General features: G+C 40.5%; 1 protein-coding gene across 1 annotated transcript; it reads right to left on the bottom strand.

Annotated features, from left to right (window-relative positions):
* Positions 1-11791: 11791 nt before the first annotated feature.
* LOC105446627 lies at positions 11792-15989 on the bottom strand. The gene is made up of 2 exons (XM_011683667.2): positions 15898-15989; positions 11792-14021 (listed from the first exon to the last, which is right to left on the bottom strand). Exon 2 carries the CDS (start codon positions 14002-14004, stop codon positions 12451-12453), a length of 1554 nt encoding a protein of 517 aa, XP_011681969.1. The 5' UTR covers positions 14005-14021; positions 15898-15989; the 3' UTR covers positions 11792-12450.
* Between the last annotated feature and the right edge of the window lie 1528 nt (positions 15990-17517).

Here is a 17517-nt window from a genome sequence, read left to right as displayed (position 1 = left end):
TGTCCGTAATAATATTCCGCTCAAAATGAATCCTTCCTCACCGAGTACGACGTTTTATAAATGGCTCTAACTGGTGTAAACTGTGACAATGAAGAAGCGCTACTTTACGGACACACAATAATCAACTGTTTAAAAGTTTCTAAAAAGAAGTGGGCCTTTAACAAAGCATTATTAAACGACGGCCACAGATGGGGTTTTCTTTTTTCTAGATTAGGTTGTTCAAAAGCTTTAGAGCAGCACAACTGAAAGTGCAATCTCCAAGAGTTACTTTAATTTGAGGTATAGGTGTATACTTTACACTCTAAGAAAAAAGGGTGCAAAAAGGGTGCAAAATAAGAGTTTGCACCCCTTTTATAAAAAGGAACTCTATTGAAGGAAAAACAACATGCATGTTTAATATGTATTTGTGTACGAGCAAATTTCACAAGTATTCCTCGAGCATGGGTGCAGGATTGCACCTTTTATAGGGTGCAGGATTCAACCCCTAAAGTTGCTGATATTGCATCGGTTTGCACCCCTAATAGAGCAGGACTGAACCATAAAGGGTACTTACATGTCCCGTAAAGGTTTAATCTGGCACCCTCTTAAAGGGTGCAGGATTGAACCCATAAAGGTGCTGCTAGTGTTGCATCGGTTTGCACCCCTAAAGGTGCAGGATTGAACCATAAAGGGTACTAACATGTCCCCTAAAAGGTTCAATCTGGCACCCTTTTTTCTTAGTGTGTACTTGGTAAGGTATGTGAGTATGGATGTGATCAAAATATAATAATTCAGACAATATTTTGCCGCTTGACCATTCAGTATCGTAATGTAATGTTATGCCATATAAACAACTAATGTAACGTAATGAAAGCAAGTTTCATAATTACGGGAAAATTATGAGGAACTGGACACAAGTCTTGCAGAGGCTTTCTAAACACGCTGCAAATTCGTTATTTGTGAGTCTGGCAAACCAATCGTATTAATTAATAGATTGATTTTTCATATTTTGAGGGTATACTACATTTGTTATTTCGTAATATCATTAATCATAACATATTTGTGGTCAGCTAGCTTACAATTTTTTCAAAATTCAAGATGAAATTGTGAATTTGGGGTAGTTCTGCGTTTTCAAGTCCTTTTATTTTTGGTTAGGGTATGGAATCAACATGAAATTACTATTATCAAACAACCTGAATTGTAACAATAACAACAACAGACAAACGTGTACATATATATATATATATATATATATAAATATAAATATTGACATGAAGAAGAGTTTTTCTAAACTTTGTTCTGCTATGTTATGCTTTGATTTTCTATAAATTCATTAAAACGCAACCGCCTCCTAAACCCACATGTACAAACCCACACTCACCCCGAAACCAACACGCATCCACAGCCTAGCACATATTAAATAACAAAGCTCTCTTGATGGTTTATGATAAACTTGTACTACTAATTAGTTGATTTATACATAGCAGCTACGCATATAAAACAAAAGGTGTTGTTATTATTAATCCTTAACGTTTTTGGTTATATTTTTTATAAAACTATGTACAAACTTAGTTGTATGGTAATAGATAAATTACAAGCTTATACTTTAGACTTTATAGATCTTATTTATTCAAGATTTTATATTTAATTTGATGAACTTTGATTGTTCATATTGACTATTTTTACCTCAAATATTTTAATGCAGACCCCTAAAGCCAAATGTGATGGTCTAGATGTATACTCCCACAAGAACACAAGTTAACAGAGACCCTGCCTAATAACATGCGTATGTTCGGCAACCATCTTAGCATTAAATCAACTAACATGGAAACGCTTCCTAATTTACGAAAAGTCTGGACTAGAAACTAGGAATCATTTTTACATAGCCTAATATCAATAGACCAGATTCTGGTGGTTGTTAATATTTTACCTTTTGATCGAGTGCGTTCAAGCACGCACACCCCACGAATTCACATACCACGAGACAAAAAGGCGTGTTTACCATCAAGATTCTCTTGTACACGTAGCTATTATTACTACTATTAGTACTACACGTCAAGAATTATTATGCTATGACTGTTGAGTACATATGATGATTTTTTTTTCCCAAATATAAAACAGTATGAAACTCACGTTTTGTGGATAATCAATCAGTAGGACTTTAAGTACAGGTGAATAACATCATTTAATGCTGTTAGTTTAGGTGCACGATGAGTTGTTTCGATGAAATGACAATTGAGTAACACATGAGCTATAAACAACTGGTTAAGGATGTTGTCCGTAATAGTATTCCGCTCAAAATGAATCCTTCCTCACCGAGTACGACGTTCTATAAATGGCTCTAACTGGTGTAAACTGTGACAATGAAGAAGCGCTACTTTACGGACACACAATAATCAACTGTTTAAAACTTTCTAAAAAAGAAGTGGGCCTTTAACAAAGCATTATTAAACGACGGCCACAGATGGGGTTTTCTTTTTTCTAGTTTAGGTTGTTTAAAAGCTTTAGAGCAGCACAACTGAAAGCGCAATCTCCTAGAGTTACTTTAATTTGAGGTATAAGTGTATACTTTACACTCTAAGAAAAAGGGTGCAAAAAAGGGTGCAAAATCAGAGTTTGCACCCTTTTCATAAAAAGGAACCCTATTGAAGGAAAAACAACATGCATGTTTAATATGTATTTGTGTACGAGCAAATTTCACAAGTATTCCTCGAGCAGGGGTGAAGGATTGCACCTTTTATAGGGTGCAGGAATCAACCCCTAAAGGTGCTGATATTGCATCGGTTTGCACCCCTAATATAGCAGGACTGAACCATAAAGGGTACTTACATGTCCCGTAAAAGGTTTAATCTGGCACCCTCTTAAAGGGTGCAGGATTGAACCCATAAAGGTGTTGCTAGTGTTGCATCGGTTTGCACCCCTAAAGGTGCAGGATTGAACCATAAAGGGTACTGACATGTCCCCTAAAAGGTTCAATCTGGCACCCTTTTTTCTTAGTGTGTACTTGGTAAGGTATGTGAGTATGGATGTGATCAAAATATAATAATTCAGACAATATTTTGCCGCTTGACCATTCAGTATCGTAATGTAATGTTATGCCATATAAACAAATAACTTAACGTAATGAAAGCAAGTTTCATAATTACGGGGAAATTATGAGGAACTGGACACAAGTCTTGCAGAGGCTTTCTAAACACGATGCAAATTCGTTATTTGTGAGTCTGGCAAACCAATCGTATTAATTAATAGATCGCTTTTTCATATTTTGAGGGTATACTACATTTGTTATTTCGTAATATCATTAATCATTACATATTTGTGGTCTGCTAGCTTACAAATTTTTTCAAAATTCAAGATGAAATTGTGAATTTGGGGTAGTTCTGCGTTTTCAAGTCCTATTATTTTTGGTTAGGGTATGGAATCAACATGAAATTACTATTATCAAACAACCTGAATTGTAACAATAACAACAACAGACAAACGTGTACATATATATATATATATATAAATATCGACATGAAGAAGAGTTTTTCTAAATTTTGTTCTGATATGTTATGCTTTGATTTTCTATAAATTCATTAAAACGCAACCGCCTCCTAAACCCACATGTACAAACCCACACTCTCCCCGAAACCAACACGCATCCACAGCATAGCACATATTAAATAACAAAGCTTTTCTTGATGGTTTATGATAAACTTGTACTACTAATAAGTTGATTTATACATAGCAGCTACGCATATAAAACAAAAGGTGTTGTTATTATTAATCCTTCACTTTTTTGGTTATATTTTTATAAAACTATCTACAAACTTAGTTGTATGGTAATAAATAAATTAAAAAGTTATACTTTAGTCTTTATAGATCCTATTTATTCAAGATTTTATATTTAATTTGATGAACTTTGATTGTTCATATTTACTATTTTTACCTCAAATATTTTAAAATACAGACCCCTAAAGCTAAATGTGATGGTCTTGATGTACACTTCCACAAGAACACAAGTTAACAGAGACCTGCCTAAAAACATGTTCAATTTCTCTTTTCTTTTCACCATGCCTACTCATTCTAATTATTTTCTTCTGTAATACTGACTCCCTCCCCCCCCCCCCCCTCTCTCTCTCTCTCTCTCTCTCTCTCTTTCTCTTTCTCCTTCTCTCTATGTATTCCTTCCCTATGATATTTTACTCTATCTCATCTATCTGATCTTCTCATAACTGTCGGCATATGGTTATGTGTGTGTGTGTGTGTGTGTGTGCTAGGGTGTTTGTATGTCTGTGTGTGGACGTGTACCTGTATCTGTCTATTTATAGTAGCTGTTAAGATGATCACAATTTCCTAATTTATATTTAATTTGCTGTTTTATAATTTTCTCAAATGTTTAGATATTTCTCTCACAAAGTTATACATTTTATATTGTATAACGGGGCCCAGCCTACAAGCAACCTGCTTATTAAGGACATCCCTCCAAATTTATGTTTATACTGTTATTTTAATACAATGTGTCAATACTATGTTATATTTGTGTTTTTTTTCCCCTTTTTTTTTAAAGATGGAAAATAAATTGAAAAATTGAAAAATGCCTAAATGTTCGGCGACCATCTTAGCAAAATATCAACTGACATGGAAACGCCTCCTAATTTACGGAAGATCCGGACGAGAAACTAGGAATCGTTTTAACATAGCCTAATATCAATAGACCAGATTTTGGTGGTTGTTAATATTTTTCCTTTTGATCGAGTGCGTTCAAGCACGCTCACCCCACGAATTCACATACCAGGAGACAAAAAGGCGTGTATGCTATCACGATTCTCTTGGGGTACGTTTATGCTCAATTTTGAAGGCAGAATGAGCGATTTGACGGCCATCGTAATCGCAGTTCCACGGTGTACTGTTTATGCTCACTTCTCTGGCTCCTCCAGGCATGATTGTGCCTCAGAGCCAGAATCATGTCTGGAGGAGCCAGAGAAGTGCAGTGCAGAGTCTGCAGCTGGATGCTACGTTGACCCCATTTAAACGTGTTTACAAAATTAAAGATTGTGCGTTTATGCTCCCCTGAATCGCCGTCCAAAACGCACCTTTTTGTGAGTTTACAGTCGGCGATTACGATCGCCGTTTTTCTGTGCTTCTACAAAAATGAGAAAGGACGCAACCATGTTTTGAACTAAACGCGTAACAAATGCCCCATTCTGGCTAGAAAAAGTTGAGCATAAACGTACCCTTGTACACGTAGCTATTAGTAGGGACTTTTAGATTTGCGTGGACTGATACGTGTGACGTCCATTCAAGGCAATGCATTAAAAGGACGTCGATCGTAGCAATCCACGTTGTCGTTGTGCAAATCTAAAAGTCCCTTTTACTGTTACTACTACTCCACGTCAAAAATTATTATGCTATGACTCCTGAGTACATATGAAGATTTTTTTCTTCCCAAAAAATATAAAACAGTATGAACTACTCACGCTTTGTATGTAATCAATCAGTAGGCATTTAAGTACAGGTCAATTACGTCATTTAACGCCGTTAGTTAAGGTGCACGATGAGTTGTCTCGATGAAATGACAATTGAGTAATGAATGAACTATAAACAACTGGTTTAGGATGTTGTCCGTAATAATATTCTGCTCAAAATGAAACCATGCTCGACGAGTACAACGTTCTATAAACGGCTCAAACTGGTGTAAACTGTGAGAATGAAGAAACTGTAACAAGGGTCTTTCAAATCACAGTTCCAGCCAACTCTCGAGTGTCCGATTTTGCTTGTATTAAAATCTCCTCATTCGCCAAATGCGATGTAGCTTGCTTGAGTTGAGAAAGTATGACAAAAGTCGACTCCCCTGTTCCAAACAGACCGACATGCAGCAGCCTAGGAGTATTAACGTACAGCGTCAACAAGTCTAGTTGAACGCGATCGCGTTGAGGAAGATACAAAGAAATTGAACAATGCCTTGCTCGCATGGATTAACATTAAAGAGATATGTATTCGTGACGGGGGTCAATGTTGCACTGCAGAGGCGGTGTAGAGTCATTCAAAGTGGGGGTGCATTTTCGAAAAAGGGCACTTCCTGCAGAAAATTGGCACCTACAAACTGTATTACCTCAAAACGAAATTGAAACTAGTTTTAGACATTGTTAGATACCCTACATTTTATCAGGGATGAGTTTTAACATTTGTTATTTACTGCTTCAGCATCATTCTTCGCAGATCTGTGAACTGTCTGAATATTTAATTGCGAGCGAGGGAAGCAAGTTAGCAAATATCTTAAGATGTGTATGGTCACATTGTGCCCGATTAGATCTTATCATTTAAATGAAATCACCAATCCTGATGGGGTTTTAAGCAAAATATTATAATTAAAGTTTGAAAAAGAACCTTCAAGAATGAGACTTAAAGAGATAGGTCTACCATAAATGCAAGCAAACTTGGCAAGAAAGTCGTGGGGAAATTTGAGAAAACATTATTCTAAGTTATAATAAGTGGCATACATGTACGTCAAGGAGGTTATGAGACATTTAAGGTTTTGGGGGAGATAAGGGGTTACATGTAGATTTGTGAGAACATGCCCATCCATACAATCAGGCATTGACAGCCTCTTTACAAACTGTTGTTATCTCGTATTAGAAATTGTCGATTTGCTGCAGTTTTTGAATGAAATATCTGGTAACGTGCATCCGACACTGCGACAATAAGAGGGTGTATTTCACTAACATTACACCCGGCTATCATTTCAGGAATAAGGACTCGATTATTCACGAAAGTTCTTGTAACCGGAAGACCCGATGGAAACAAGATCTAATTTTCTCCTACACTACTGTGCATCTTCACCAATCATATTGGTTTAAGGTACCCAATAACATATGGATAGATTTGGAAATGGATTTGGAACTTCAGACTTCGGTATGAAACCAAGCATACTGTTTCCTTTCACAAGCCAATTATCCTTTGATAGATTCCACTCTCCGAGTCCTTTACTAGCTGGTAGGTTAAAGGAAACCTCACCCTAAATAATAAGTGTAGGCCTAGGTATGCTGAGAGTTAAGATTTATTACTGCCTAGATATTGAATGACATTATTATTAACGAAAATGCACAAGAGATACATACAAGAAGATATTCTAGTCATGATGTAATGCCTTTTAGCATGACTTGGGCAAAGCCATTTTCTTAGTGATGTTATGCTAGGAGTCCACTGGGCCAGCGCCAGTTGGTGCCAGTTCGCGCCAAAGATTATGTGATTGGCGCGTAGTGGCTCGCTGTGGCGCCAAATTAATGTCCGCTCGGCATGTGTCGCCAAGTGGAATATACTGGGTGCAATATGGCGTGCGCCAAATGCCACCCGGCTTGCTCCAAAATGTTGCTCCAGTTTGCGCCATTACACGGCCATTTGATTCCAAAATTCACCCTGTTGGCGCCATTCGCGCCACTAGGACGGCTACTTTGCGCCACTTGGTGATTAGTTTGTGCCAAAGGTCGCCAAATTGGTTTGAACTTGCCGCCGCTTGGCGCTACTTGCCGACTATATAAATACCGGCCATCGGCTACCTGGTTCAGACCCTCCTCAGCTGCTGTATGAACAACATCTCTACTTAATATTTACAATTTTGATATGTCTGAGGCTTTTGATAATGTTGGAGTGATAATGCTGCTCCATCAGAAGATGATGAGAGATGCTGAGGTGGCCACTGCCTATCAACGTATGCTGGCCAATCATGAAGAAGAAGAGCCTCCTAAGAAGAAAAGGAAGCACAACTGGTGGTTTAGACCCATGCTCCACCCACAGTTGAGGGCCGAACGTGGACAGTACCACACTTTGACGGAAGAGCTGAGGGAGAATGACAGGAGGAAGTTCAAGAACTACACCAGGGTGTCCGCAGAGATGTTTGATGACCTGTTGGTCAGGCTTACACCCCACTTGCAGAAGAAGGACACCCACTTCAGGAAGGCCATTCCCCCTGGTCTCAAGTTATTCGTCTTCCTGCGCCATCTCGCCACTGGGGCCACCTATGCCGAGCTGTCTTACAACTTCCGAGTGGGCAAGGAAACCATCTAGAAATTTGTCCCTGATGTAGCCAGAGCAATAGTGGATGAGTATGCTGCAGAAGTCATCTCCCTCCCCACAACCAATGAAGGCTGGCTTGAGGTTGCAGGTGATTTTGAAGCCAGATGGAATCTTCCTCACTGTCTGGGAGCCTATGATGGAAAGCACATCCGTATCAAGAAGCCCAACAAATCAGGCAGCCTTTACTTCAACTACAAGCAGTTCTTCTCGGTTGTCCTGATGGCTCTGGTAGATTCAAAGTACCATTTCCTGTTGATCGATGTGGGTGGGGTTGGCCATCAGTCTGATGCCCAGATCTACAACAACAGTGAACTGAAGGAGTGCATTGAAGCTGGCACTTTAGGCATCCCAGATCCAGCTCCTCTTCCCCGTGATGATGAAGAGCACCATATGCCGTACTTCTTCGTGGGAGACGATGCCTTCGCCATGAGGACGTACATGATAAAGCCCTATGGCCGTCGTAACATGGACCAACAGCAGAAGATCTTCAACTACAGGCTGTCCAGGGCAATTCGTGTGGTTGAAAATGCCTTTGGTATTCTGGCTCTGCGGTTCCAGTGTTTCCTTGGCGCAATTTGGCGCGTGCCGTTACATTCCAGTGGATTCCAATAGGCGGATTGTTTGCGCCAAAGGGCGATATGTTCGCGCCATTTGGTGCCACTTGGCGGACACTTGGCGCTGATTGCTCGATGCAAGTGGCGCGACGTTTCTTGCCGCCACATTCAAATTTGGTGCCGTTACGGGCCACCACGAGCCAGTTGGGAGGCAGTTTGAGCCACTACACGCCACTAGGCACCTTATTGGCGACACTAGGCGCCACAGTAGATTGCATTGGCGCAAACTGGCACCAACTGGCGCTGGCCCAGTGGACTCCTAGCATCACGTACCAGGCGAACCTGTACATGTATCATGCACCAAAACTCTTATGGGAAAGACTTGTTATTGCAGTACAAAAACTTTACTTTTAAAAATCATAGCTGAGAAGGTAAAAATTGTATTTAGTTACAAAACAATGAGGGTAACAATTGCTATAAATTTATTTAAAATACTAAATTATAGCACTAGACAAATATATTTCATTTATGCAAAAGCTTCACTCCAGAAAAGCAACATTTTATTTATGCATTATGCGTTCTGACAATTGCAGGAAAAAGATAATAGCAGGTGAACGGCATACATCATTACCACACACACGTGGCAAGGAAGCATCTATCAATTTGAATACATTCACTTGATCACACTATGAATATGACTGACAATGAAAGCGGACAAAATATACAGTTCCTCAGGTAGACAAAGGAACATCCCTTCACTGCTATTATGTAAAAATGTGTAGAACAGGTGTCACATGCATATTCACCTTTTTACATAATAGCAGTGAAGGGATGTTTCTTGGTCTACCTGAGGAACTGTATATTTTGTCCGCTTTCGTTGTCCGTGATGTTCATAGTGTCATGGACCTATTACGGATGGACATTCATCGTTTTCTTAACGAATTCATTGTGATTGTCTCCGTCAATGCCGTCTCAATAACATTCCGTACATGTTTCTTCACTTTGATCTCATGATGGTCACCGCCAGAAAGCCGGGACAGAATCAAGATAGTAATTTTACACATGTTAATCTACATGCGCAGAAGATAATTAATCGCCTAAATCATGAAAAATCGATGTGCACTTCTGGCTTATATATAATCGAAAATTGTTGTTCCGTGTAATGTATTTTATTTTGAAAAACATGTGTATATACTAGACAGAGGTTATATTTGGATTGGTTGTGATTTAAAATCCCGTTTTCCCCTATTTCCTCATAATATTCCAGAGTTACAACGCTCATAAACATAACGATCATGGCCTTCTACTTGTTTTATAAAATGCTTACGCAGTCGTTATTGTTAAAACAGCTGAATGTTCTCGTTAATGCTATGGTCACATAACCCAGAAGTAGCCTGGTCGGCGGCCGAGCGGCGAGTTTTTAACCAATTCTGCCCGGCGGCTGCCCCCGGCCACCGAGCGGCGGCCGCCCAGGCACCGCTCGTTTTTAGGGCATCGCTCGGTCGCCGCTGAAGTTTTAGCGCGGAGTTAAAATTTGGGCGGCGCCTGCTCACTTTTCAGTCGCCGCCCAAAATACGCTCGGTGCCTGGGCGGTCGCTGACCGGGCCCCGACGTAATCGCTGGGCGATGCCTAATTCCAGCAGCGACCGAGCAGGCTACTGATCGGTCGGTCGCTGCTCTGATTTGTGACCATAGCTTAAGATGCACATAATCAGAAGGCGGTGACTATCATTGGATCAAAGAAAGAATCACGTTGAGTTTCCATCCGTATTAGATCCATGACTTGATAAACGTTAATTTGAATGAGAGGACGGGGGTGTCACGTACATGACTTTTTTTAACTGCTGCTAGGAAAAGACAAGACAACAAAACACAACTATATAAAGTTATAATTAAGTTTAATCTTAAGCCTTCGAATTGTGACGTTCAAGATGAACAGAACATAATTTACAAATATATTTACTTACATATTGGATAGCTTCCATCTGGTGAGTTAAGAAACATTGGTAGATTCATGCAGGCGCGGATCCAGGGGTTCTTAGCAAGGGGGGGGCCAAATTTGAAATCAATTTGAAAATCGTGCCGGCCAATATTTCGCTCAGTGGGGGGGGAGGGGGTAGTGAGCACTAATTTTTGTGTGTGTGGCCCTCGAAGATTTGAAAAATCGCAACCCCCCCCCCCCTTGAGCGCCGGGGGGGGGGGGCATCTAAAAAAAGTTTTTTTTTTCCCCTCTAAGGGGGACCCGCCCCCCCCCACCTTCCTGGATCCGCCACTGTTCAGTACAAAACAAAAAGAAGGGCGGATTATCCATCTTTAAGTAAAAAGAGGAAGCTAAACACATTTAGATCAAGTCACAGCTACCATGCAAGCTCACTGAACCCCTCAATCTACAGACCTAGTGACAATTTTTTGGATTCACCACTTGCAATTTATCGTTTTTCACGTTAACCCTTTCGCGACAATCATTCCACATTTTGTGATTTGGCCCAATAACTTTTGATTCAGAGCCTTAAAGATATGCTAGAGTCATGAGGAGAAAGGGCATGGATTTCTTCTAACATTCATTCAATCATTCATTTTAAAAGGGAAAATAGGATTTAAAATCCTTTAATTGGCAACACGTTGAGAGATTCAAAATCATTGATTTTCGATTTAAAAAACTGACAATTTGTGATCCTTTGATTGCATTCTCGCCCAGGTTTATTGTTTTCAGAGACATAGCATTTCTGCATTTGATCTTTACAATGAAGCAATGAAACGAGAAAAAAAAATCATTGCCTAATTTGAAGAACATTATATGCTCAATTTAGCCTTTATACCTCCTGTCCCAAAAGGGTTAAAATCCAGCTGAAATATGAGGCGTCATTTCGATTGCGTAACAGATACACACGCCAATCAATGGACCGTGCCAGGGCAATAAGGGAGATTACAGATACAATCTGCGCATGGGCAAATAAAGGTCATTTGTACCAAAAATGGTAAAACCCACCGAGATGAATACTGGATATGCGCTCATGAAAGTTATGTAACATTATTCATTTATGCACCAACGGTACATTCTATGATACGCAGGTGGAAGTATTCTTTTCAAAAGGGCAAACAAAAGGTATTCATGAAGCACATCTAGGACTTTGGCAGTTATTATTCTAAGATGCTCAAAGTGGAACTTCTCCATGTTTAAAAGATCTGTGGATATTTGGGGTCATTTGTACCGTGTGCTACATGTATCTGTAAACTCCCTTATTGGCCCAAATGCCAATAAGTCAACAAAATCTTTGCATTGTGTATTTTGCGACAACTCTTTGTATGATGATCTTTTATTAAATTGAAATATAAATCAGAATATGTTATTGTTTCCAAACATGGACAAAATATCTGGCAACATAGAGCGAAAGTTTGTACATGTATTTGTCATTTAGTTCATCAAACTGTACTTTGCATATCAATAACAATTGTAAATAGGTTTTTGAATACAGTTACATTTCAGGCACTTGATGCCTCATGGGCAACGGGCATAGAAAAATGTAAACATTGATTATTGGTTATCATCATGGGCAGTCCTACGGCAATGTGTGTATAGTCAGTAGTAGGTAGGATTAGTAGCATGCATACAAATATTATATATACATGTACGTCTGGAAACCGGTCTCAATAACTAGATATCTCTTTAATGATGCAATGTCTATCACAAGCTATCAGCCTTTCGGATGATGTAAAGTGTACTCAAGATAAAAAACAGAATGAATATGAATATGCCATTTCCATCACAAGCTAATAGTTTCCCCGATTACGTCATGTTTATACAAGGTGACATAGTAGCTACATATACGTGGGATAATACAGAATAGGGACAAAACTATCATATAGAATATACATCTTTTGTAATACAATGGATACTATTTCCATCGCAAGCTATCAGCTTCCCCGATGACGTCATGATCACCTGGGATGACGCAAGGTGAGTCCGTCTTTCATTAATCCCACTCAGTCTTCTTGATAGGCATATAGATGCGACCTTTTCTTTCTTCTTCTTTGACCTACACTTCGTTATTACGTGTTCAATCACACACGTCTTGTACTCGTTACCCGTTGTCACGACGTAGAGGGCGTCTGTCAGTGGATCGATGCAGGCATTCCTAATGATATTTCTGAAGGGGATTTCGCTGTGACCCCTTCCTCCGTTGATCTTCAAAACTCTGCAGTTGTCTGATGAGGGCTGAGCCAAAATGAGACCTGATGAAACTACACCACGCACAGCGGCATTTTCTCTAGACGTGATAGTGCGCAGAGTGTTACCATCATTTGGGTTGATTATGTATATGTTACTCTGACCCCACTCGGCAGCGATGATCATTCCTTCCGGGTCAGCAGCAGCATACACCCAAGTGTCATCTTGCGTGTTGTTTGTTGGTATTGTAACGTCAATGACCATCTTCCACTCTCTGTCATACACGGTAATGCATCCAGTTAAACGCTGTCCCGAAGCGACAGCCCGACATCCCGCCCTCCTTTTCCCGCACACTATTTTCCCATCATAGAGCGATGCACAGGAGACAACACAAGATTTATCAGTACTGCTGATTACTTTTTCAGTGCTTTTAGTGTTAATATCCAAAAGATATGTATGCATGTTACCTTCGTCCCAATCGGTGATAAGCACACCTGATGAATCAATACACCCCACAATTGTTGGGAATTTGATTCTTGCCATGACGTTGATTTCATCCACGAGCCTCCACACCCCATCGTACCCGTCGATTCTCCCATTGTACCTCTCCCTCCCAACACCCTCAACAAACCTCAAACATGATAGTGTGCGATTGATCCGCTTGGCCGCAGCAATGTCTAAAGGCATGTCCAGTGCATCCGTCACAGATCTGTCCAAGCCAAACGGACCTTCCACCTCGTCTCCACGGTTCATCATCAGATCATCAAGTTTTCGTTTGGCGTCCTGCAAAGACTTTTCCAACTTAGCAATCTGGGGTTCAATCACGTCTTGAATGTTTTCAATGTCCTCCAGGAGGCCGCATCTTTTGTGTTCTACTGGCGCAAATCTGCGTTCCGAATCCTGTTTGTTGCTCTGAAGTCTCCTCTCTCTCTCCTCATTATTCTTCCGAATCTCTTCATCATTCTTCCCAATCTCCTCATTCTTCTTCCGTACCTCCTCACTGATCTTTCGATTCTCCTCGAAAATCTTCTCATTCCTCAAGTCAAACTCGTGGTTGATTTTATCAGCCTCCCTGTTCTCCCTGTCCTTCTCCTGCTCCCTCTCCTCATCGATTGCCGAATCGACCTTGGCTTTGAGAGCGTTGAATCTTGCAGGGGCAGCGACTCTGCACTGACGAACTTGATCTTGGTGGAAATTATACAGCTTTCTTTTTGCGATGACTCTTTCGTTCAATCTATGCGCCATGGTTTCCCGACGATGACCTGCAAAACAAAAAATAGTTTGAATGCTTAGTTTGCATTGTTTAATTTTAGTGCTGTGGTTTATACAATTTACAACTAACTTATTCATACCGCATGTTAGGTTCTAGGACACCTACCCCCTGGACGTGCACCCGCGGATAACTACACCCAGTGCACTACCCCCTAGGACAACTACCCCCTAGGGTAACCACCCTCTAGGAAGACTACCCCCGGGAGAACTACCCCGGACATCTACCCCCACACATCTACCACCTAGTAAAACTGTCCCAGGACAACTACCCCCTCCGACAACCATCCTCTAAGACAATTACCACCCGGACAACTACCCTAGGGGTAGTTGTCCGTGGGTAGTTTTCCGGGGTAGTTGTCTTGGATAGTTGTCCGGGGGTAGTTGTCTGGGGTAGTTCTCCGGGGGTAGTTGTCCGGGGGTAGTTGTCCGGGGTAGTTGTCTGGGATAGTTGTCCGGAGGTAGTTGTTCAGGGGATAGGTGTCCAGATACGCACATGTAAATTTGACGTTCTGTATTTTTTTGTTTTCGTTACGCAACGTGGAATGATTGAATTATGGCCTTTGTTGAATACTTTTAGATGTAAGCTTTTATAGTATGTCACATTCTAGAAGAACATAAAGCGGGACAAACAAATCTGTCACTTACTTAAAAGTGGTAAATAGGGTATGAATATTAAATGTAGTTATTATCTTTACTAATCGAATTCCCCTCATTATTTATCATTTGTGCTTTCTTCTTTTTTGTTATCGATTGTAAATGCATGTAAATTCATGATACACTGCTCTATGTACTGAAAACAGATAATTATACAGTTAATTCAGTAAACCTCTAAAATTGCACCCTAGAATTATAATTATTATGTTATTTGTTTACATCAAACAATAAATCGTCTTTCCAAAGTAATACGTTTCTATCTCATATTATGTTCATACTGATAACATTTTATGCCATTTATGAATCTCCTCAGCTCCAAAAAATTATTATTCTTTATGTCATCTTCAGCTTGTACTTTTTTACTTTTCTTTTTCATCATTTTATTGTAAGATTTATACAATTCACCATTGTTTTGCAACGCATTGATGTTTTTTACAATGAATGCATTTTTTTTGTATTGAATAAAAGGTATAACAAAATCGAAGATTGCACTCCTCAGCATAAGACGCAATGATATACTGATAGCCTAATCCTAAAGCAACGTGTCGAGGTGTCGTACGTGGTCCAGACCCGAGGCGGCAAGATATTAAAAGCTACATTTGCCATTTTCCAACCAGGTGATGTAAATGGATACCCGGTAGGAAAACAATAATCCTCGCAAGCCAGACCACCTTATCAGGCTAGCTCGGCTACCATTTCGGATCAGCACTTGTGCACAAACACAATGACGCGCGAAACTACCACCAAAAAATCCTACTCGGTTTTATTAGTTTGAAAAACGAATGGCAACTGCGTGTAAAGGGCTTGCGGGGTTTTACCGAGCTCTGTGATAAGATTCAGAAATGTGAAAGGTATGACACGTCATAATAACAAAAAAGCCGTCGATATGCTGCGACATGTCTGAACGAGGCTTAAGAGATGTTTCGACAGTCGACAAGGTGGTGCATGCAGAAGCCGAAAAAGAACAAACAGTTATGAGAAACGATTTAAACAAACACAGCCTGTAGATTCAACAAAGCGAGTAACCTTTGATACGGTGTGTTCGTATAGGACGGCGCCCAATGCACCATGCACATATACAACTCACACAAACGTTGAAACGGTGGACCCAATTCAACATGGGGTTGGTATAATCACCCATTAGTGCATTTCATGAAGTTGTTAAACTATTAGTACTTCCCATCAACTTTAAATGTATGCCCATATACTCACCTTATACGGAACATGTAGCGACTTCGGAAATCGTTAAACTCCAGAGTTGGATTAAACTCACTACGGCTTTCAACTCTATATGGCGCTCCTTGTAAAATGGACTTCCCCTCATTGTGACGTCACGTAATTGTGAAATCCCGAATATGCGTAACCCCGTGGGGGTGGGGGGAGTTCACATTAGTCTTAACTTCTGAAACGTCCTTCATCTTATGATATTACCTGATTAGGTCTATAGGAGGGTGCCTGAATGTTGGCTAAACTTGTCAGCTGAATATGTGAAACTAAGAGTCGTAAAATGTTTTGTTTTTCATAATTTTCTTATTAACTAGAAATAGAATCAGGGTCTTCTTTCGATTGGACATGAGTTATGGTATCCTTTTTCTTCCGAATCTCCATTCGCTCGTCTCAAAGCAACCTCGATATTCATCGTTGTTTAAACATTCATAGATGTATTTAGTTACCCCTGTTCTCGTGCAAATTCCATAGGTCACCGACAAAATTATGACTATCGTTGAGTTGGTTTCATGAAACGACCCCCTGATTCGATCGTGCGGGACAGATATGGAGGCACAATGGATTCAATAAAGCGAGTAACCTTTGATATACATGCAGGTAGTGTATTCGTCTGACTTTCGTCTGACGGAGACCATGGCATCATGCACCGATACAACTCACACAGATATTGAATCGGTGGACCCAGTTCATAAAACAACAAATACACGAGGGGTTGGTTTAAATGGAATCAACCGTTAGTGCATTTCATGAAGTTTTTAAACTATTTATACTTCCTATCAACGTTGAATAATGTATGCCCATACAGGCACGTAGCCAGAGTTCGATGTTTGGGGGGGGGGGCACATACATGTAATCGATCGAGGTCAAAAAATGGGTCTAAAACAGTTCAACCGATCTTGGAAATTTTAGGGGGGCACGTGCCCCCCCCCCCCCCCCCCCCGTGCCCCCGTGGCTACGTGCCTGTGCCCATATTATACTCACCTTATAGTGACTTCGAGAATCGTTTAACTCCAGAGTGTGATTAATCTCACTGCGGCTTCCAACTGTAGATGGCGCTCCTTGTAAAGGGACTTCCCCTCATTCTGACGTCACGAAGTTTTGAAATCGCGAATCGCGTAAACCCCATTTTGGGGTAAGAGGGGGGGGGGGGGGTTTCGCATTCGTCTTAAATTATGTGTGTGTGTGTGTTTTTTTTTGGGGGGGGGGGGGAGATGTCTTAATATACACTTGACTGCCTCCTGAAACGCTTTCAAAATGTTAAGCTGGTGTCAACTTGAATGCTGATGTCTACACTTATCAGTTCTGATTACAAGTGAACCCAAAATGTTGAAAGGCAGTGTATTTAGCATCTCTCTCTCTCTCTGCTTCTCCCTCTCTCCCTCCTCTCCCTCCTCTCCTTGTTTCCTATCCCCCTTTCTCTCTTTCTCCCTCTCGTTCTATCTAATTTCCTTTCCCCAAAGCTTCTCTGTTCCTTTTTATCAAAAATTATCGATTGTTTTCTTGCTTTGTCTTCCCGTATCTCTCTTTTTCCCAGAGGGTTGGGAAAGGGTTGCAATAGTTACTTTCACGTCCCCCCCCCCCCATTTTCTCTCTTTCTCCCAGTCT

This window comes from Strongylocentrotus purpuratus, unplaced genomic scaffold, assembly GCF_000002235.5.
Source record: "Strongylocentrotus purpuratus isolate Spur 01 unplaced genomic scaffold, Spur_5.0 spur5_scaffold_12, whole genome shotgun sequence".
NCBI lineage: Eukaryota > Metazoa > Echinodermata > Echinoidea > Camarodonta > Strongylocentrotidae > Strongylocentrotus > Strongylocentrotus purpuratus.
Note: the sequence above shows the minus strand (reverse complement) of the source record. Positions and strands in the feature narration are given on the sequence as shown.